Genomic DNA, 23,172 nt, shown 5'->3' on the forward strand with positions numbered 1-23,172 from the left:
CTGATCATTCTCTGCTACTGGCGAAGGTTGGTGCTCATACCACTTTCTGGGACATTCCAGCCCATTCTCCTTGCACAATTCCCAGTGTTACTTTATCATGGCATTTTTTTTTTTTTACTCCAATTGGGTTAGTTTTGAGCAACAACTAATTATATGTTTGACTGTGATTATTATTATCAGTATTATCAAGGCGGCGAGCTGGCAGAAACGTTAGCACGCCGGGCAAACTGCTTAGCGACATTTCCCCGTCTTTACATTCTGCGTTCAAATTCTGCTGAGGTCGACTTCGCCTTTCATACTGTCGGGGTCAATAAATTAAGTACCAATGGAACATTGGAGTTGATGTATTCGACTAGTCCTTTCCCAAAAAAATTTCAGGCTTTGTGCCTATAGTAGAAAAGATGATTATTGTTTTATTATAATTATTTCTCTTTATCACAGGTTTTGTTGGAGCTCCTGGAGTCTTGCATGAATAGAAGGGCTTGCTACCTGCAGCCTGCTGTACCATGCTATCCGTTCTTTTCAGCTATCTAATACTTTCCTATTATTACTATTATTTTTATGGGTTTTTCCACGAGTATCCTTTCAAAGCGCCTCCCCCTATTTGGAATTTCAATTGTTATATTTTTGTTGTTATCTCTGGAATTTTTACACGGTTTTTTTGCAAACGGACAAAACCCTTTGTAACTTTCGTCCTGTGTTTTGTCCCTTTATGTTTTAATTAATTTTTGCCAGCCCTTGTGGCCAATAAACGAATTAATTATTATTGTTGTTGTTGGGTGGGGAGTTAGCAAAATTGTTAGCACGCCGGACAAAATGCTTAGCGGCATTTCGTCTGTCTACATTCTGAGTTCAATATCCGCCGAGGTCGACTTTGTCTTTCATCCTTGCGGGGTCGATTAAATAATTACCAGTTGGGTAGCATTTGTGCCAAAATTTAAACCCATTAAGAAGTATTTGAACAACAACAACGTTCAACTCCACCTAAGAAAACTAAAAAGCGAAATACAGACCCTGCTGGAGTTTGAACTTAGGATGCAAAAATGATACAACTAAACGCAGCACTGCCTATTGTTCGATAGTCTTGTGTTACTGACGACTACCAACATTTACCACAACAGCTAAAATAGTAGAAAAAAAAGTGAAACATTTATTACAGATGTTCAGACGTCTTGTAATTTTAGTCTTATTTTAGATGACTTATTCCTAGAGTGATTACTAATTGATTAGACTTAAATAGAAACAATGTATGTGTGTGTGTGTGTGTGTGTGTGTGTGTGTGTGTGTGTGTATGTATGTATGTATGTATGTATGTATGTATGTATCTGATGAAAACAAAGGAAGCGACTGACAAATAATAGTACTTTCTTTTTATGGCATGTCAACGCATTAAACAAGAATAGCTGTGCAGGTAAGGAAGCGATTAACTCAGAATAACAGGACACGTGACTATGTCGAATGGGTGAAACCTTTTTAAAGAGTCGCTTGTAAATAAACTTCAACAGACTAACAACAAACAAGCTGACAGATACAAGCATGGAGGTTTCGTGTATGAATTTGATTTTTGCTGCTATTGTCACATTATGCCTTCCACAAGGTAAGCTTTAGAAATACAAGTTATTAGTTTCACTTCGCAGTTAACTATATTATTTAACCGGTACATATAGGGTCCGTGAGTGCTTTATTGTTTTATATAATTAGTGATTTGTTTGGGAGCCCATAGTTTTTGTTCTTTTGTTATGCATTAATTACTCTAGCTTTTATTTTTTTAAAACTTTTAATCGGGGTAAAGGCAGTGTCTATGACCCCTTATAGGGCCCACGAGACTAATATGCGATGGGAAAAGGTGTTCCTGAACCGGAGACCTTAGTCGGAATGTTAGCAATAGAATGAAATTCCCTGAAAGGACCCTAGAACCAGATAGGCCGTTAAACCAGGTGATTGATTAAGGCTACCAATCGAATAAAGCTGTGATAAGATTTGAACTCAGAACGCAAAGAACTAGGGCAGTTACCGCAAGATATCCGACCCGACGCTTTTATAGCTCTACCAATCCACCGTCCTCAATTGGTACTTTTCTTTTTGTTGCTTTTTTTTTTATCGATCCCGAAAATGAAGAAGTTCATCCCGGCAGTATTAGGATCCAGAGCTCAGTGAATCGGAACAAATAACGCAATACACTCGCTCTTTCCGACGCTCTAACAATTCTACCAATCCGTCGCATAAAAGATATCATTAAAAAGGAATAATTTAATTTACAAAATATTTGTAATTTCAAGTCCTAAGAGGTTGTTCCCCTTTGGGGCTGGGTATAAGCATTGTCTTCATTTTAAAGTCCTAACTAATAAATTGTTTTTAAAAATGATATTCAAGCTTCCGAACTTTTTAGTGAAGTTTTCTGCAAAGTTTATTTTAAATTGAAATCTGCATTTTAGTACTTGGAGTATTTTGTTTTTGTAAGATAACTGTCTTCCGACATTATATACCTTACAATTTACGTTAAGTTTATGTGTTTCGCAACGATATGACTAAAGTGAATTGTTTCCGACTGGAAATCGAACTCTTATTCTAAGGTCACTTACAACACTCTAGATTGGAAATATTGCGTGTATAATGATATTTAAGATTCTCCGAGATAAACTGATATCCTTATTGGTATCAAAATGAAAAGATCCTAGTTATTTTCCAGAGAACCAATGCAGCGTGAGTTATTAATGAATAAACGGGCACTTATTTATATGTGTTTAATCTCGTAATATTTGATTCCATAACGGATTTTTAGGCAGCTTGGAATGTGAATCGAACCAACCAGTTTTATTGTCATTCACTTCTCCCTCCAAAACTACTGGCGATGGTAGCCGAAAGCAACTTACACAACTCATTTATAGAAAGGTTGACGACTCAGAAATAATTACTAGTTGTTATATAACTCTGGGGTCAACCCTGAATCAACAGACCTTATGATCAATGGTATTTTAGCCATAATCGACCCGTACCTTTTTTTGTTTTTTGTGGAGGGTATACAGAACTACATTATCTAATGCAGTTGTTCTCAACCGGGTTCCGTTTGGCTCTTGTGGAGTGAGGGTCCAAATAAGATTTTTGTTGTTAAAATTTATCCGTAATTTTTTTTTTTTTTTTTTTATCGAGACATCATCCAGTCGGGCTGATTGCTCAGGCCAGCCTAACTATCTCTCTCCACCCCTCCCGATCTTCCATTAGTGTTTCTAGGTCTTCAACTTAGCATCCAACATCTTCTGCAAGCTGTTGTATATATGTCTTCCGTGGTCTTCCAGCCGCTATGGTACCATGATTTGGTGTCACTTTAATGCTTAATTATAAAAATGTGATTTTTTTTTAAACATGGAATGGCTAGGAGGGTCCATCGGAGTAAAATAAGAACCAAAGGGATCCATGGGTTAAGAAAAAATGGTTGAGAAGAACCGATTTAATGTGTATTCTTTCCTTTTTGAGACTGCCGTATTTCTAAGGGAGATTTGTTTGCTATTTCTAGCATATCAAAATAATACATCGTGTATTCTGAATAAATACACAGTCCTATCACATTGGGGAATATTATACTTACTTCACTCTTAAGTCAATAGAAAACTGAAGATTCTAACTCGTTTATCTGTGGATTCCAGCTAACCTTATGGTACACACCATTTGTCATTCAAACATTATTGAGTAAGTTAATAAACGCTAGTTGCAGGCACAACCGAAAGTGAATGAACCTATATATACAAAACCTAGATAGGTATATCTTGTTTGGTTGTCAGTTATATGATACAGTAAAATTTTAGTTTATAATTTTTTTTTTTTCTCGAAACTAATTTGCATATATGTTTTGACGATCGACTTTATGGGAAACACAAAAGTTCGATCGGTGTTAAGCTCATTTCGGAATTCCTTGTTCCAGACTGTGTTGCCCAAATGATTCAAAGCCTTGCTTTATGTAAACGCCCTTCTCTCTCTCTTCCGCTCCTTTTTTTTCTTCTTTTCTTATTTCCTGCATGAACACAATGTGGGTGACAAGACTAGGAGTGGTGAATGAGCTGAAAGTATCTTAGTAATGGTGTTACGAAAACAGCCAGCTCTCGGCATAGCAAGAGTGTACTGCCCGGAGCAACCCTTGAGTTTGCCGACACCAGGCTTATATAGCTGACCCCAAAATATTGCCTGAGGCGAACTCTCCCTCTCGCTCTGCCTAGCTACTCTACTATTGAGAGCAGAGGCTAGTGTGGTTAAAGTAGAAGAGATACAGGAAGGTGACAGCACGTATGAGCCTGGAGCATAAGGGCGAGTGACTTCATGCTAATCAGTTAAGGGATTTTCTTTCAGAGCAATTTTGTGTATGTGTATGCGCGCACGTGTGCGTGCTAATAGCACCGCCCAAGATGTAGGAAGTACTGGTCTATTTCTATTTTATTACCCACAATGGGGCTAAACAGAGGGGACAAACAAGGACAGACAAAGGTATTAAGTCGATTACATCGACCCCAGTGCGTAACTAGTACTTATTTAATCGACCCCGAAAGGATGAAAGGCAAAGTCGACCTCAGAACGTAGCGGCAGACGAAATATCTATTTCTTTACTACCCACAAGGGGCTAAACATAGAGAGGACAAACAAGGACAGACACACAGATTAAGTCGATTATATCGACCCCAATGCGTAACTGGTACTTATTTCATCGACCCCAAAAGGATGAAAGGTAAAGTCGACCTCGGCTGAATTTGAACCCAGAACCACAAAGCATTACGCCCGGCGTGCTAACGTTTCTGCCAGCTCGCCGCCATTGTAGGAAGTAGTGGTCTATTTCGGGTCTCTGAGCTCTGTAGAGAGTCTGCAATTATTGATGTTGTGTAAGTCCAGGTCGAATCTAACCAGGCAGGTTCTATAGTACGCAAGTAATCGGCCAACCGACGAGCGCGACTCCATAGGCTTGTAATGGTGAATCGAAACCGAATGCTTGGATATGCTATCAGATATCACGTGCAAACTGCCATAGTTTCACGTGATTGGTTTCCTAACCGACCAATCAGCGTGAAGCGATGGCGTAGATAGGGTTTTCTCGAACATTTTAGAATTTTGCTTCCGGTCCCCTATAAAAACCGTTTGAAATAGTTTTACCAGCCAGACAACTCAGGAAGGTGGAGGAACAAGCCGAATGTCCAGTGTTGTGGGACACTGACGGATGGCCCTGTTAAGTTGCTGGGAGTCTGGTTTGGACCGGACTCCCAAACGGGAAGAAACTGGAGCGAGGTGACGGGCAAGGTGGAGGCCATAATACGGACTGGTCCGGAAGTCTCTGTCCTTGAAAGAAGGGCGGAGGTGTGCAGATGTTATTGCATCCGTAATCACCTACCGCTGACCTCGTCCTTGCCCGACTCATGGCTTACAAGTTGGAACGAGCCCTCTTCCGCTTTTTGTGGAAGGAGGAAAGCCACTTGTGAGACGCTCCGTGTTGCTGTCAAGAACCGTTAAAGGGTGGGTTAGGGATGCCTTGGTTGATGATGCGCAGACATGCGTTGAGACTAAGACAATCTGGCACCACCTGAAGGTGATAAGGTGTGGAGTCCGTTGGCAGAGGGATTTTTTCCGAGACCGGCCTCCTAGTTAATTTTAAACCCGGTACATCAGAAGATGCAATCTGACTCCATGGCAAAAGGAGTGCCGACAGGCACTCACGTGATCCCAGGAACGGGCAAGGCCGGCTGCGGAAATACCACCTCGGTATTGTATAGAGGGCTGGTAGAAGGAAAAACGATGACGTCCTAGGAGGGGCTCTGGGGTTTGATGAAAAACCAGCTTGCCAATCTGTTAAGAAAAACGTTCAGGTCAGGGTATTTGGATATTTCCAAAGATCCCTGGCTTGGCAGTGCACAGGAATGCTTTACCTGTTCGCGAAAAGTTATCACGGCACGGAGTTCCAGTGCCACGACGTGTCCAAGATGCGGGCTGGACGATGAAAAGTTCAGCACGCTTTTTTTCATTGTCGGAAGTTGGAACGACTTGATAAGTACGCAGAACCACGTGTTATGCATCTGGGACGAGTACAGCTGTCGGATGAGTCTATGATTAAGATGATACCGCCAACTGGACTCTCGAAGGAAGGTGAGGCATTTTCACTGCCGGTTGCAGTGGTAAAGGAATGCATGTGGAGAACGAGAATGGAAGGAACCGCGACAGGGACGTTTGTCTCCGGGCCGGCTTGCTCACCTACTCAGAATTATCATTGAGAAGCAAGATGGGACTGGAGAGGATGACCCTGCCGCGGGGAGTGTAGCGAATAGATGGAAGGAAGTGGAAAGAAAGGTGGGTACGAGAAGGCCAGCTTGACCATGGAGGAGAGAGAGGAAGTGGAAGCTGCAGGGCCTCAACAATTGCCGGGGTGTGAAAGCTCTAGTAAAATCACAAAGGTCAGATACAAGTGTTTGTAACACTAGTTACGCAAAAACTATTACTTACAACGAATACAACGAAACTTTTTTTAATCGATTCTTTAATTTTTCGTATGTATGTATGTCCTGTATTCGTCCTTCTATGTATTAATTTTTATAAATTGTAATAAAGAGATACAGACAACTCAGGAAGGTGGCTATGACAGATGGCGCATATAGATGACAAGAACTTTCGTTGCTACGAATATAGCACAAGTGTTTCCAGTTATACTGGGCAAGCCGCATATTGCCATACCAACAGCTTGCCGTAAACGCCAAGTATTATATTTCTCCTATTATGTAATTATTGCTGTAGTTATCTGCAAAAGGCCAACACAGATTGTCTTTATGTGCGATAATAAAATCTGTTAAAGATTCGTAGTGTTGTTCAGTTACTTCTTCACGCAATCCAAAATCTTATTTTCATTCATTAACTCGACCATCTACCACAACAGCCAACAACAACACACACGACAGGCTTATATTCCCAGTTATACCATATATTCTGTACAAGTTAACAACCATACTACAAACTGTAACATTCAGTGCTGAATCGTATGGTGCACTCTGGCAATCTGGACATATTGCACTCTTTCTACTGCCGAATTTCTTTTTGTGTAACTCGCTAATTCAGGTAGTGACAACAGCAGAAGTAAGGAAGGTGGTCTCGGTCTCCATGCATCAGTTGCTTTTACTCTACCTTTATTGTTCGTAATGTGCAAACCAGCAATGAGATGCACATCACAAACAATAGCTTTAAGAGCTCTAGAGTGTTGAATATGTGTTTGAAGTGGGGTTTTCATGCGGTGCTAGGGACTGTGGGGTCTGATGCTTTGTGCAGCAACTAACTGCGCCCCTCGCATATCTAGGTTATCTTTCATGTACACCTAGACATGTACAGCCTGTTGTAATATGTTGTGCGCTGTTTTGCGTTCTTTGTAGTTTGTTCTGGTTTGTTACAATGCGAGATTGGGAGCCCAGATCGGACTAGCGAAGTCTATGCTAGATCAAATGTGTCTTTAGTTGACCAATTTTGGTTCCCGTCATTGTGCGTTGCTTAGCTTTATTTAAAGTTTTCTGTATATGTTGTGAATGTTGGGAAAGAGTTGCATAAAACTTCTAATATTTTTGCCGTGTGAAAGTGTGATATACTTATAGTATTGAGTGTAACAGTTAACGGTATTTGATATTCTCTGGCGTTACTTTTCAGAAGGGAAACGATAGATTTGGTAGGTGTTATTTTAAGTCGGTTGTTTTGGGGTCACGTTTCTAAGTAATTTTTGTAACTTTGGAGCAGTTGTGCATTAATGCTTGGGGAATGGTGGGAAATTGCAAGAGTTATGTTGTCTGCGTATGAGGCTGTAATGTTTCGTAGAAATTTGTTAAGGTTGTGTAAGTCTAAAAAGTAGGTGAGAGAACAGATCCCTGCCGTACGTCATTTGGGAAATGCCATGTTTTGTATGCGTTGTTCTTGCACACCACATAAACTTGGCAGTCTGACACAATTTGCTGGCCAGCATTTTGTATTGAATATTTTTGTAGACGTGATTGTGTGGTGAAAAGTTTGCTTCCCAACCACATGGTTCCGGGTTCAGTCCCACTACGTTGCACAGCCTCGGGCCGACCAAAGCCTTCTTAGTGGATTTAATAGGCGGAAATTGAAAGAAGCCTGTCGTACTATGCGCGCATGTTTGTTTGTTTGTGTGTGTGTGTGTGTGTGTGTCTGTCTGTTTCTCCCACCTCCGCTTGACAACCGATGCTGGTGTGTTTACGTCCCCGTAATTTAGCGGTTCGGCAGAGGGATCAATAGAATAAGCACCAGGCTTGAGAAATAAGTACTGATTTCGATTCGTTCGACTAAAATCCTTCAAGACGGTGCCCCAGCATGGCCGCAGTACAATGATTTAATCAAATAAAGGATAAAAGACGAATGACAAATGGCAAATGAAATCAAAACCTCTGCTGCTGTCGATGGTGGTTAGAATGGTATGTCTGGGATGGGGGTTTTTTATGTGGAAAAAGTATGTATTTTTATGGTCTGAATCTGTATTAGGATTTGGTGAAGGGGATGCGTGCAGGGCCGGCATTATGGTTACTGACACCCCGGGAAAGCTAAACTTCGGCGTGTACAAGCTGACGGTCGTGGAAATTTCCTTGTCTTTGTCTCGCCGTCCTTGGCGTCCCCTAGCACATGGCGCCCCAGGCGATTGCTCGAGTTGCCGGTATCTTGAGCCAGCCCTGGTTGTGTGTGGATTTGTGATGTAAAGGATTAGCTTAGCCTTTACGGAATTTTCTAGAGTGTACGCAGGAAGCTAGTGTGTCTTACATGATGTTAGCTCATTTTGGATTTTATTGAACTTTAAAATTGCTTCAATTTTCTCCAGTTCCTGTTGCTATGAGTAGTTGTAGATGTTGATAAGTGCCGTGTTTTCTTCATAGGACCATCCTTGTGATGCAGTCTTTGTTTTATTGAGTATGTGTGTCCACTAGGAAAGAGCTTCCATGAATTTGACGCTTAACATTTGTAGCTACCTTCATGGTCTTAGTGGTGTACTGTCTAAATTTAACGGGATGGCTGAAACTGATTATTATTTTTTTAAATCTACTTTTCGTTTCTCTATATTAATTGTCCATTTCATAGATCAGTGCATTCCATTAATATTTATCTTTACTCTCCAAGCACTGAAAAATATATATTTCTATCAGTACCGCTTTGGGAATTATAAGCATTCGACAAGGAAATTATATTTTCTATAAATTGATTTCTTCTATAGGAATAATGTTTCAGATTGTTAAGAAAATCTGAAATTTTGGATGCTCCAAAATATATTTTTATTTTATCTTATTTTTATTCTGTCATTAACTTTCTCGTGACTCAACTCTATGAAACGAGATTCTTTCAATTGGGTCGAAACCAATTCTATCCAAAAGGTGGTACTATTCTCAATGGTGCTCGTCTACTTTCCAGTTTCAGACAAAATATTTTACCATGAAAGCTAATTATAATCTTGTACCAAGAATATTGCCTAACGGATCTTAAATGGCAACGGAGAATTCATTTATAACAAATGAAGTTTCTTTTTATTCACAGAAATTAGTTGAACAGTTCATGCGTAATTGTATGCACATATTTCAAAGTTAAACATAGTGTATTTAGACAGTAACTTAGGTATTCGTCCTACATTGCTTGCAAAGTATTGTTGTTCAATTCGCTTTTCTTTCATAGCATTTTAGCAATGCTTTTCTTTCCCTTCTTAATGTACAGAGCGGGTGGTGGATGGTGGAATCAGCGCGTCAGGAATGTTGCAGTATTAAAATCTCTTATTATGTTTGTGTTCAAATCCCATCATGATTAGGTTTGTCTCATTCAACCAGAGTCGATAAGATAAATACCATTTAAACCCCGAAGTCGATTTAATTGACTATGTCCTCCTCCAAATTTAAGGCCTCTAGAAATCAATACCGTACAAAAAAGAGAAGGGAAATGTAGTTAAAGCATAATCAGCTGTGACCCAGAAGCTCCATCATTTTTTCATAAGCAACCGTGTGAAGAGAATCGGTTGCTGACATCGTCACCAAACTTAAACATCCTATCGATATCGTAGAGTCATTAATACATTACTTTATCGACCCTAAAGACACCAAAACCGAAATTTTCATTGCAGGATTTCTTTTTTCTTTTTGTTTGTTTATTTATTTCCCCTTTTCATTATATTCATGTTCTCAAAGGCAAGCTAGCAGAGTTGTTAGCACACCGCGAAAAACGAGAAACAGCATTCCATCTGTCTCTACGTTCTGCATTCAAATTCCTTCGAAGTCGGCTTTGCATTTCATCCTTTCGGAATCGATGAAATAAATACCTGTTTAGCATTGGGCCAATGTAATCGACCAACCTCGTCCTCATAAATTCCAGGACTTGTTCCTATGGTAGAAAGGATTATCTTTTTATGTTGCCTTGTAGAAGCGTTAACGTGTCGGACAGAATATTTAGTGACATTTCTTCTGATTCTTTACGTTTTGGGTTTCAGTTCTACCCACCGAAATCGACTTTGCCTTTCATCCTTTCGGAGTCGTGAGTACCAGTTGAACATTGGGGTCGATATAATCGACCTATTCTCCACCTTAAAGTTGCTGGACTTGTGCCAAAATTTGAAACTTATTTTCATGTTCCCTCCATCAAATATGGTGACACATCTAAACATTTATAACATGAACGAGATTTTTAACTCGCAACCCCAAGACATATCTCGTACTCAGCGTACCAAAGTACGGTTCATTTAATAATTTCTCTATCGGCAAATATCATTCTTGAAGGCACTATGCTAACTACCAACAAACGAGCCTTTGTTGACCTGCTAGAAATAACTAACTAAATCTCCCTTAAAACACGTCCTACCTTCACTGTTCCGTCTAAACCGTGCGCTTGTGTACATGTACACGTTTTACAATTAAAGGAAAAAAATGTGCATACATAAAGTTTTTAAGATGAAATCAGATTTTTGGATAAGAAGAAATCTGAGCGCTGGTAACCCGTATGAATGTGTATATGGAGGAGAAGACCTCTTCGGTCATGAATGACCATTGGATTGCACCTAGAAAGTTACTCTCCCGGGCACAAGTCCGGGCAAGGTTGTTTGTGGAAGGCCAGCAGTCGCCCATGCATACCAGCCACACCACTGATGTTATCCAAGGAAAAGGCAAGGGCCGATACAGCTTGGCACCAGTGATGTCGCAACTCATTTCTACAGCTGAGTTAACTGGAGCAACGTGAAATAAAGTGTCTTGCTCAAGAACACAACACGCACTCCGGTCCGGGAATCGAACTCACATCTCACGATCGTAAGCTCGTCGCTCCAACCACTAAGCCATGCGCCTTCAGAATGTGTATATACTTAGTGGAAAACTTTGCTCACAATAGAAATTTCTGCTCAAAATGCAACAAAAATTAGTTTGAACCTTACATAACGCCTTAAATAAGGAAAATGACACATTGATTGTATAGTCGTTGAATAATCCTAAAAAATACACGATATCGTGATTGGATTACCGTTGATCATAGGTCTGCTCAGTCTTGGCTGACCAAGGCTAAAAAATTATGAATCATAATCCCGCTGTTGGAATTATAAAAACGCAGACAAGAATGCATTGTTGCCCTGAAGCTAATCGGAGAATTTTAAAAAGAAGACTTTGCTAAATAGCGGATGTTACTAAAACAGAAAAGTCCCGCAAGTTATAAGAATATAACCGCCAAATAATTTTACTTATATTATCTTGTTCTGAAACTGTATCACTAAGATTAAAATCATTGATATTAATCAAAAATGCGCATTTGTATATGGGTTTTTTTCTTCCTTTTATTGTATAGCCTCTATAACCTTAGGCCAGCTTTGATCAACAAAGGCATTTTCATCACGTTTTTGTTACGCTTTTTTTTGTTTACGTATAATGTATCCGAGACTATCTTTTATGCGGTAGGTGTGATTTGAGGTAGATTTTCAGTAAACACGGCTTTAGGGTATTTTATAAGGTTGTATTTAAATATGACAAATTTATGAGAAATCTTACTGTCATGAGACTGGATGTCTCCGCCTTCTTGTTTCATTATTATTATTATAAGGCATGAATAATTCATGCTACATGATTTTCTTGATACTCACTTAAAATACTTCGTTTTCCTATGCTTGTTTGTTTAAATTTATATAAACATCTGATATGTGTTAAGTAAATTAGTTTTTGATCAGGGTTGACCTTGGGCTAAACACTTCGATAGTCACAAAACTCTTCAAACAAGACATTGAATGGAAGTATTTTGCGGAAGACAAGATTTACCCCATTCGGTTTTAATGAACGGCATTTTAAACAAAAATACAGAGTAATATTTATTTTTCTACGTCATATAGACGTGGCCGTGTCGTAAGCTTTGCTTTTCAACCGTATGGTTCCGGGTTGGGTCGGCACGGTCCCAGGAATTTTTCGAAGGGAGGGCACAGGGTCAGAAGGGAATACAATTCCAGGAGAAAATGGGGCAAGACTTCCGCCCGTCCCCACACCCAAACCACCCTTTTTTTAAATGTTTCTTTTTTTCGACACAAATCCCACCTTTTCGGCTACGCGGAATACGAATCTGCAAAAGAATTGACAAAAATCGGCATTTTTATATTAACCCATCCCCCCACCCCATTTCCAGCATCTTTTTACATTTTTCAGAATTTTTTTTTTTTTTCAAAATATGCGGAAAAATACGAAGATTATGATTCTGAAAAATATTTCCAAATATTTTTGTAAAATTTTTTTTTTAAGAATTATTTTTTTCTAAATATGCGGAAAAATACGGACATTATAATTCGGACAAAAATTTCAAAACATTTCTGTAGTTACGGTTAGGGTTTTAGGGTTAGGGTTAGGGTTAGGGTTTTAGAATTAGGATTAGTGTGGGGAGAAAAAGTCAAAATTGAAGAATTTGGGAGAGAAAGGGGTGGGGGGATTTAATGATGCCGATTTTTGTCAATTTTCTGGAACCTTCGTATTCGAAAACAGGGGGTTTGGGCAAGAAAAAATTTTAAAACAAACAAATTTGGGAGAAAATGGGGCAGGGACAGGCGGAAGTCTTTCTGAAAATGGTGTAAGTGAATGACTCAAGGGCCACAAGTTTTCTGCATTAGCACTTAACAAGCTGGTTTCAAGTAAAGGGGATTACACTTACATTGACCAGTTAAATTCTCTGGATTGTTCTAGACTCATCATTTTCATTTAACGCCCATTTCCATGCTGGCTTGGGTCGGACATGTGATCAGAGCAAACAAGACCAGGAGCTGCACCAAGTTCCATAGTCTGTTTTGACATGGTTTCTACAGCTGGATGCCCTTCCTCATGCCAACCACTTTACAGAGTGCACTAGGTGCTTTTTATTTGGTACCAGTACCAGAGTTTTTTTTATATGGAACTGGCACCAGTGCTTTTTATGATGCACCAGCACCAGTACTTTTAATGTGATATCATCAAAAACTATTACAAGATCATGTGAATAATGTGTATCGTTTTCAATTCAATAATGAATATATAAGTAAGGAAACTTATGACTAATAGTATTGATTTATAACATTAGTAGATGGTTTACACGTTTTGGGATTGGCTTGTAATTGATTAAGTTACTCCCAGTATTTGGTTGGTATTTATCATTACATTGAATCACAGATGGATGACAAGCAAAATTACTTAACTACTTGTTTCTAAAATAGGTACAGGGTTTTTATGGAGGAAGGATAGCATTCACTTATATTAATTTCAAATTTTGGCACACAAGACCAGTAATTTCAAGGAAAGGATAACTCAATTATAGTGACCCCAGTGCTCAACTGGTATTTTATTTTATCGACCCCAGAAGGATGAAAGGCAAAGTCAACTGCAGCAGAATTTGAACTCAGAACATAAAGACAAAGTGCTGCTAAGCAATTTTACCTGGCATGTTAACAATTCTGCCAGCTTGTTGCCTAAGCATTCACTTATATTGATTATTGTACTTGACTGGCACATCTGTCCTTGTTTATCAAGAGTGCTTGGTTCCAGAAACAACAACAAAACAAAAGACTGTTAAATCATCATCATCATCGCTTAATGTCTGCCTGCATGAGTGGAACGGTTTGATAGGAGCCATCCAGGCAAAAGCCTGCACCAGACTTCTGTGACTGTTTTGGCAGGACTTCAACAGCTGGATGCCCTTCGTAACACCAACCACTCAGCAAAGTGAACTTAGTGCTTTTTACATGGCACAAGCACAGGCAAGGTCAGTTTTGGCAAGGTTTTTGCAGCTGAATACCCTTCCAAATGCCAACCACTTTACAGTGTAGACTGAGTGCTTTTAAGTGACACCTGTACTGACAGGGTCACTAAGTACTTGCAAGACAAAAACAATTACTTCTGAGAGGGGAGGGGGCATTGGAGGAAGTGATGGAGGAAATAGGTTTTGTTCCAAGGCTCCAAGTTGTCCCCATAACTTATCCAAATAACCCCTCAAAACAATATTAAGCACACATAATTATATGGTCTCACGTTTGGAAATTTACTTAGAGTAAAATTTAATAACAGGTGAAGGCATGGCTGTGTGGTAAGAGGTGTGCTTCCCAACCATATGTTTCTGGGTTCAGTCCTACTGTGTGATATCTTAGGCAAGTGTCTTTCAGCATTAGCCACTAGCTGACCAAAGTATTGTGAGTAGATTTGGTTGATGGAAACTGAAAGAAGCCTATTGTGTGTGTGTTTTTCCTCCATCACTGCTTGACAACTGGTTTTGTTGTGGTTATGCCTTAGCAGTTCAAGGAAAGAAATTGATAGAATAAGTATCAGGCTTAAAAAAAGTACTAGGGTTGGTTTGCTTGACTAAAATTCTTCAAGGCAGAGTGTCCCAGCATGGCCACAGTCAAATGACTGAAACAAGTAAAAGATAAAAGAACATGCATATAATCAGTAAATAAAAAATATATTGAGGCCTCCTTTGGTCACAACACTGATCATGGGATTGGACCTAATAAGTTACCCTCCTAGGCACAAGTATGGGCAAGGTATTTTATGGAAGACCAGCAGTCGCCCATGCATAGCGCCCCCCCCTCTCCATGCCACCAGTGTTATCCAAGGGAAAGGCAAAGGCCGATACAGCCTGACACCTGTGACGTCACAACTCATTTCTACAGCTGAGTGAACTGGAGCAACGTGAAATAAAGTGTCTTGCTCAAGAACACAACATGCAGCCCGGTCCGGGATTTGAGCTCACAACCTCCCAATTGTAAGCTCGATTCTCTAACCACTGAGCCATGCGCCTTCACTAAAAAAAATATATATAGCTGAAAAATATCGTAACTAATATCTTTGACTGATTGCCAATCCATGTTATCACAAACCAATTTGTCATAAGCATAACGCAGAAAACAAATGAGCATATCATGTTATATGAGACTGGTGATGATTGAATTAGTGATAATTGAGGATAGATGTACTTTAATTCATTGTCCTGCCACCTTCCCAGAGGGATGAAAGTAAAGTTGACCTTGGCAGGCTTTGAACTCAGAATGTATAGAATTATAACTAAAAATAGCACGGCATTTTTCCTAATGCTTTAATTAACTACGAATCCACTGCCAAACAACATTAAGCTATTATTTACATAGATATTTAAATAATTGTTACTGTGTTAAAACACTACAATACCCAATGTTTATCTATTGTGTTTTTCTTTCTTTTATTCATGCTGGTAGAGTTCTTAAGTGATATACACTTAATTATTGCTTAACATTTTAAACAATGTATGCTTTGTTTGCTTTTCAGGAAGTCCTGCAAAATTATGTTACAGCTGCAGCTATACATACACAAGTACTCGTATTGGAGAAGAATGCCTGTATGCTCCAATGAATGTATCAACGGCAAACCTTGTGGCTTGTAACTCAAAATGCTATTCAAGGGCTGTTTATACAAGAGGTGCGTAACCATTTAATAATTTGCTGGTGAAATGTAGAACTAGGTTAATCTTTAGAAAAGAAATATTATATAACTAATGTTAGTAATTGTCCTAGCATAATTTAACCCTTTTAATACCAATCTGCTAGAGATCACCCCTGCTTCTCTGTTACACTCCTACTGTTTTAAAGTGCTTTAAACTAAAACCCTCTATCAAAATATCATGTTAATTTATGAACCAAATGGTATTTGGTTCATAATTCTTCATTAATTACAAACTCAATTGAAACAAAAAGGGTACAGTATTTCATCAGAACTAGTGTAACAAAAAGGTTAAGATCTAAATAGGAAATGGTTTGGTGATTGGGGTAAGAATTAAATATTGAATTACAGGAATTGAGAGTTAAGTTTAGTAGGAAATGATTTCAATCAACTAATGACTGACTATGTATTTATTATTCTATAATGTTATAGAAAAAGACCTTAAGTTTAGGTATAGATTTATCCAGAAAGTTTTTGCTATTAATGCCTATGTTAGATTTTGGGGCAGTCAGATGAGGTACATACTATTAAAATTACAGTTTTTACAGTATTATTATTTTCTTTTTAACACAGGTTTTGTTGGAGCCCCTGGAGTCTTGCATGCATAATGGGCTTGCTACCTGCAGCCTACAGTACCATGCTATTAGTTCTTTTTCAGCTATCAAATATTTTTCTGATTATTCTGGCTACACCAAGGAGGCAGACCTTTTGCAACAGTTCTACTGGGCACCCTATTCCAATTTCTTTTATATTCCCCTTGATACCTTCTGATACTGTTCCCAAGGGCCCAACAATAATCGGCACTACCTTCACCTTCTTCATTTTCCATACTTAAAAGCGTTGTATCTATCTATCTTTTCACCTTTCTTCTTGACTATTCGTAGGTCAAAGGAGCATGCAACATCAACTATATAGCACATGTGGTGCACCTTGCCCACCACCACTTAGTCTGGTCTGTTATGCTCTAGCACCTGATCTGTTTGGATTGGGAAATCCCAGAGGATTTTGCTAGTCTCCGACTCCGCCACTCTCTGCAGTTTGCGCTCATACCATGTCTTGCCTCTCTCTAGCTCCCACTTTTTGCACAGTTTCCAATGTAGCACTTTCACTACCTGGTCGTGTTGCCACAACTTGTAATGGTTTGGGCAAGTCTAGGGCATTCATTCATGATATGGGAAATGGTTTCATCCACTCTATTGCAGATGCGGCACAGCAGAGACACTTGCTCATTCCTAAGGTTGACCCTCCAGGTCATGGCCAAAGCTTGGTCTTGCCCTGCCAGTATAGTGCTCTTATTCTCTTTTTTTAGTGTTCCTTTCATCAGCCAATCCCACCTGTTTTTTCCCACAACTTCTGTTGTGGCTACATAGAATTGATAGTGTAGTCCCTTCTTGCGTAATTCTTCATGTCTTTTTTGAACTTCTTCCTTTGTTTTCCCTTTTTTCTCTGCTCTCAATACTTCCTCGTTCCTAACTGTCACTAGCAAGGTTTCCTTACTTTGGGTTAGGTATCTCATATGAGCTCTCTACTTTGATATGCATGCAGTCTTCCACTTATCAGTCCCCTTCCTCCATTTGCTCTCTTCATGTATAGGCAATCAGTGTCTGCACGTGAATGATGGGCTCCATGCATTGTTATGAGTTTTCTTGACTTCCTGACCATCTCCTTTAGCTCCTCCTCTGTCCACTTCCAGCACCATACCAAACCACTGCGACTGCACACGAGTTTTATTGCTGAAATTATGTTTCTGGCATTCAGCTTTGAAGCCAAAATTTTTCTCACTCACTGCAAGTACTCTCTTTTTTTCTTTTCCTTCATGTCGTGATGTTTGATTCCATCTGCCTCAAGTATTCCCAGGTATTTATAACTGTCTTGAGGTTGAATTGCCTTCATTATTTCACTACTTGGAAACCATATGACTTCTGTCCTGGTAAACTTTCCACATCTTATCACCATCGTAGCACAATTTGAGAGTCCAAGTTATTATTATTATTCAGTAGTCTTATCATGTGCTTTCACTGCACTACCAAGCACAGCTCTGTGTGCCTTAGGTATGTGCTGTGGTTTGTTGTGATGCTCTTATTTTTACTGTATTGAAAGTGTTTTATGTAGGATGTGCAGTGCCTAGTAGTGCTATTTTCTGTATGTTATATATACTTGTTAGTCCTGGTGTTTTTGTTATGTATTTGTCTGAATATTTTTTATCATACCTTATGCACCTACTATGATAGGAATTGTTTCTGTTTTTAGACCCCACATTCAAGTTACCTCTTTTACCAAATCTTTGTATTTTTAAGTTTCTCCGTTTCTTTTAGAGAAACATTGTCATCTATTGGTATTGATACATTAATTAGAAAGCATTTTTTTTCTTAGTGATCTCTGACAACTATATCTGGCCTATTAGCCTTAATTTCTCTAACTGTATGTATTATCATTATGTTCTTTTCTAAACAAAAGAACATAATGATAAGCATTTCCTTCAAACTTTCATCTCTTATTTTTTAAAAATAATCAGACAGTTGATATTTCAAAAGGAAACCAGATTTGCTTTACCAGCTGATGATTGGAAATGTGTAACTCTTGAGTCCTGGAAAGCTGAGCAGCCTTTCAGTTATAATATTCTATATTTGTATTGAGTCCTGGGTTTTATTGCTTCCAGTGAATCAACATATATCAACGTCATCATCATCATCATCATCGTTTAACATCCATTTTCCATGCTAGCATGGGTTGGACGGTTTGACTGAGGGCTGGCAACCAGATGGCTGCGCCAGGCTCCAGTCTTGATCTGGCAGAGTTTCTACAGCTGGATGCTCTTCCCAATGCCAACCACTCTGAGAGTGTAGTGGGTGCTTTTTATGTGCCACCGACACAGGTGCCAGTGAAGCGACGTTGGTAACGATCACGCTCGAATGGTGCCCTTTTACGTGCCACGGGTACAGAGGCCAGTTGGCTGCTCTGGCAATGATCACAACAATCACGCTCGGATAGTGTTCTTGGCACCCTTCTAGCACAGGCATAAGTGCCAGTAAGGCGATATTTATATATATATATATATATATATATATATAAATACAAAATGGGACAACAAAACATCCAGATAGACGATACAAAGAAAACAAGGTTGGGTCATTTGAAGTTTTCTTTTCTCAGTCGAGTACCAGATTATCTTCGCAATTTTCACTGATTATACTCAAGATTGCTCCAATTTGGCCAGCCCCAAGGAAAAACTAAGCTAAGAGCATTAGATTCCTTGGAAAAGAGTAGTGAATGTATACAAAAACAAGGATGGGAAAAAACGAACAATATTACACAAATACAATAAAAATAATAGAGTATAATAATAGGTGTCTTTCGACTAAGGGCGAATTAAATTAAGCTGGCGTGTGTGATATATATATATATATATGTATGTGTATATAGGATCTATTCCATCTCAATCACAGATTTTTTAATTAGTTTTTTTTTAACTAAACAGTTTGAAACTTTGAATACTGGTAGAATTTCTCATGTAGAACACGGTTTACTCTGAACATTTTTGACAAAATTCCCTATTTTAGAAGTTATTTTGTTAAAGTTGTCATATTTGGGTAATTCCAACCAATCAATGACATGTATTTGGTTGAAGAAAGCTACTGCTGTTTGCGATAGTAATCGAAGAGGAACAACTTCCGGGTCATCTCTACTAAATGTCACCACTCTGTTCTATTCGTTACCTGTATCCTTTCTTCTTTTCTAGTCAGTACTGTGCATTTATGTGTGTGTGTGTAAATGTATGTATGTATATATATATGCTTTCTTTTGTTCAACTAAAATAAAGCAATATTTATAATTATCCTAAATTTCATTCTACTTCCTATCTTCCATTGTTTAGCTTATTAAATTATTCTTTACAAAACTGCTGTATACATTAATAATGTTAGGAACTCATTGCTAAAAATATCTTCATCACTAATTGTTATTAATTATATGACAAAGGCAACGAGTTGGCAGAATCATTAGCACGCTGGATGGAATACCTGTCATTACGTTCTGAGTTCAAATTTTGCTGAGGTCAACTTTGCCTTTCATCTTTTTGGGGTCGATAAATTAATTACCAGTTATGCACTGGGGTCGATGTAATCGACTTAATCCCCTCCCACAAGCTGCCCTTGTGGCAAAAATTTGAAATTGTTATTAATTACATAACATCTGCTTATTTAGCTCTGACAAAAATTTGTTCATTCAGATTTTACCTTATTTATTATTATTATTATTATTATTATTATTATGGTGGGAAGCTGGCAGAATCATTAGCATGCCGAATGAAATGCTAAGCAGCATTCTCTCTGTCTTTACATTCTGAGTTCAAATTCCACCGGAGTTGACTTTGCCTTTCATCCCTCTGGGGTCGATAAAATAAGTACCATTTGAGTACTGGAAACAATGTAATGGACTCTCCCACTCTCCCAAATTTCAAGCCTTGTGCCTATTGTAGAAAGGACTATTGTTATCATAATTATTATTATTATTATTGGGCATTCAGCCAAAATTTGATATTGTCACGTGCAGTGGATAGGAATTGAATAAGAAGCACTGGTATTCGTGCACCATCCGAATGTGGTCAATGCCTGACTGGCCCCCGTACTGGTGGCACGTAAAAAGCACCTACTATATTCTCAGAGTGGTTGGCGTTAGGAAGGGCATCCAGCTGTAGAAACTTTGCCAGATCAGATTGGAGCCTTGTACAGCCCCCAGTTTACCAGTCCTCAGTCAAACCGTCCAACCCATACCAGCATAGAAAGTGTCTATCAAACGATGATGTTGATGATTATGACCCAGATTACCTTTAACAAGTTGTTTATTAGCTTCTAGATGTAGCTTAGAGAGTTATGGCCCCTGTTTGGCTTATTTATCTAAAATACACTTTTTGTCACCTAGTCTAACACCAACATATGACCTTTGGGCTGTATGTAGATGTCAAACTGGGTGGAAGGTCAGGTTTCCAGCTTCTTCTTTCTCTCCCACCAGTTTCAGCAGCCTTGTAAAAGGTAGGAAGAAAACAAAAAGCCTTTCCTTTTCGTTTTGATATGTACATAGACACACGGTGTCATTTGTTTGCAGTTCTCTATGAAAGCACGTCCAGGCTGTCTGTTGTTCAATAGACTGGAGGATTATTTGGTGCTTTCCTTCCTTGGAAACAGATGAACGACATCGGATGATATGTCTTCTGTAATGGTTACCCGTGCATGCACACAGAACAGTAGATTCTAAAATAATGATGATAAAAAAAAACAGTAATAATTGTATCTCTCTCTCTCCTCTTTCTCTCCCCATACTTTTTCAACCTTGGAACACTGTTCTTCTTTCTCTTGCATCATGTTAATGAACAACTTCTTGTAATTTCTTTAACAAATGCTGTGTGTTTGTCATGGAATTATTATGGGAGTATACATCAATGGTTTCCTGTATGTTAATGTTAGTAATCAATTTAATGTTTTTTTTATTTTTTTAATATCAACAGGATCAAAGGAAAGACGAGTCAACTCAGCTGTTCGAGGATGTTGGACGGATGGCCTGTATGAAATGTACAAGTCATGTACATCGAGTTTACATGAAGAAACCTGTACCCGGACTTGCTACGGAGCAAAGTGTAACACATGGAGTCTCTATTATATTGCAAACGCAGATGGAGACCAACACATTGGTGACGACAAGGATCCATACAATGAGCCAGAAAATGAGAATCGACCAAACATGAAATCGGAAAATGGGAATGACTCAAATGTGAACTCGGAAGAGAAATATGGACCATACCCAGGAATGGTAAATGAAACAAATTATGCAAAGGAAACAACTTCTCCGAATTCTTCAAACATCACTTTATCCAGTCCTGGTCCACAAATCTGTTACAGTGTTTTATTGATGGTTTCGACTATTGTACTTAGTTTTATAGTTTGGGTATAATACTGATGTGTGCTGTGGTAGGTTGTCGACTGGTTGTTGGTTGGTTGGTTGGTTGGTGATGTGATTGTAGTTTCTTTGGCAAAACAAATCTGTGATTGTATTTCATCTCAGCAGGAAAGGATTCGCTTAACCTCACTTTACATTTGGGCTAAGCTTGAATTTTAAAAACTCCTCCTCGTCCCCCCCTCTCCCCCGTCTGCTTCTTATAAAAAAAAAACGGAATTATTATTATTATTGAGAATATTACTTGTTTTATTTTTTAACAAAAATAAATTTTTATCCTATACAAAAAATTATGTTTTAAAATTTATTTTTGTTTTACAGCATAAATGAACTTATTAAAATTTCAAGTTGACAAGAAATGACAAACTGACAATCATAATTTCTGAAAATTACTTCATTTCTTATCAAACGTCTTGTCACCAAGCTATTTAGTCTCCAATCTTGTTATCTACAACATTATAAAACAACCAATGATTTGTGTCCATTTGTGTACTTGATTAAATTTCACTGGATGCTACAACAATACATATATCTCTCACATTCATTAAGCTTTCTTTTGTTCTCAGGAATCCTTCTTATCCACTTGAGATTTTATGCCAGTAACATCTGATATATTCCCATATACAAGCACCTGTATTGGTGCTACATAAAAAGTACCCATGCTGGTGTCATATAAAAAGCATCAATTGGAATTTACTGGAAAAGTGCAGACCTTTTTTTAACAGCAGTAGGAGATGCAAACTTTGCTTTGCAGAGAAAAGAATTCCCTCCACCCAGAGGTATATCTGAATTCTAAAAGCAAAGTTTATCTTAACCAACTGATTAATTCCCTCCTAGCAGTAACGATTGGCTCTTGCTTCGTTAGAAGTCTTCTCATCATAAAAAAACACTTTATTCTTCTCATAGCCAGTACATATGTACCTACACATATTCTTCAAGAAAACCTTACTTTCATCTCTCTATTTCATTCACCAGCTAGCTACTAACATCACAACATGCTTTTTTCTCTTCTGTTACTAATATAACAACCTCTGCTTCCCTATATTAGTTAACTGTATAACCTCTGTCCTACCCCTATACATACATATATATTCCCTCTCAATACACTCATCTGTCATCCTCCTCTTCCTCTTACTAGGTGTTACTTTCCAGATCCTGTACTAAACAGTTCTCTTTGCAACCCTCTGAAATTTTGACCTCTTCCCTTGTTTTCCATCATACATCAACCTACAATGCAATGCCTGTGCCAATTACTAGTTTAGAAATACCTTATATTTCTTTATATACACTT

The 23,172-nt window shown here is 38.5% G+C and overlaps 1 protein-coding gene across 1 annotated transcript; it reads left to right on the plus strand.

Annotated features, from left to right (window-relative positions):
* Positions 1-1,398: 1,398 nt before the first annotated feature.
* LOC115209849 lies at positions 1,399-22,171 on the plus strand. Its single transcript, XM_029778417.2, has 3 exons — positions 1,399-1,597; positions 15,762-15,911; positions 21,436-22,171. The coding sequence occupies exons 1-3, from the start codon at positions 1,537-1,539 to the stop codon at positions 21,876-21,878; spliced, it is 654 nt and encodes a 217-aa protein (XP_029634277.1). The 5' UTR covers positions 1,399-1,536; the 3' UTR covers positions 21,879-22,171.
* Positions 22,172-23,172: the final 1,001 nt, after the last annotated feature.

Source organism: Octopus sinensis, linkage group LG3, assembly GCF_006345805.1.
Source record: "Octopus sinensis linkage group LG3, ASM634580v1, whole genome shotgun sequence".
Lineage (NCBI taxonomy): Eukaryota > Metazoa > Mollusca > Cephalopoda > Octopoda > Octopodidae > Octopus > Octopus sinensis.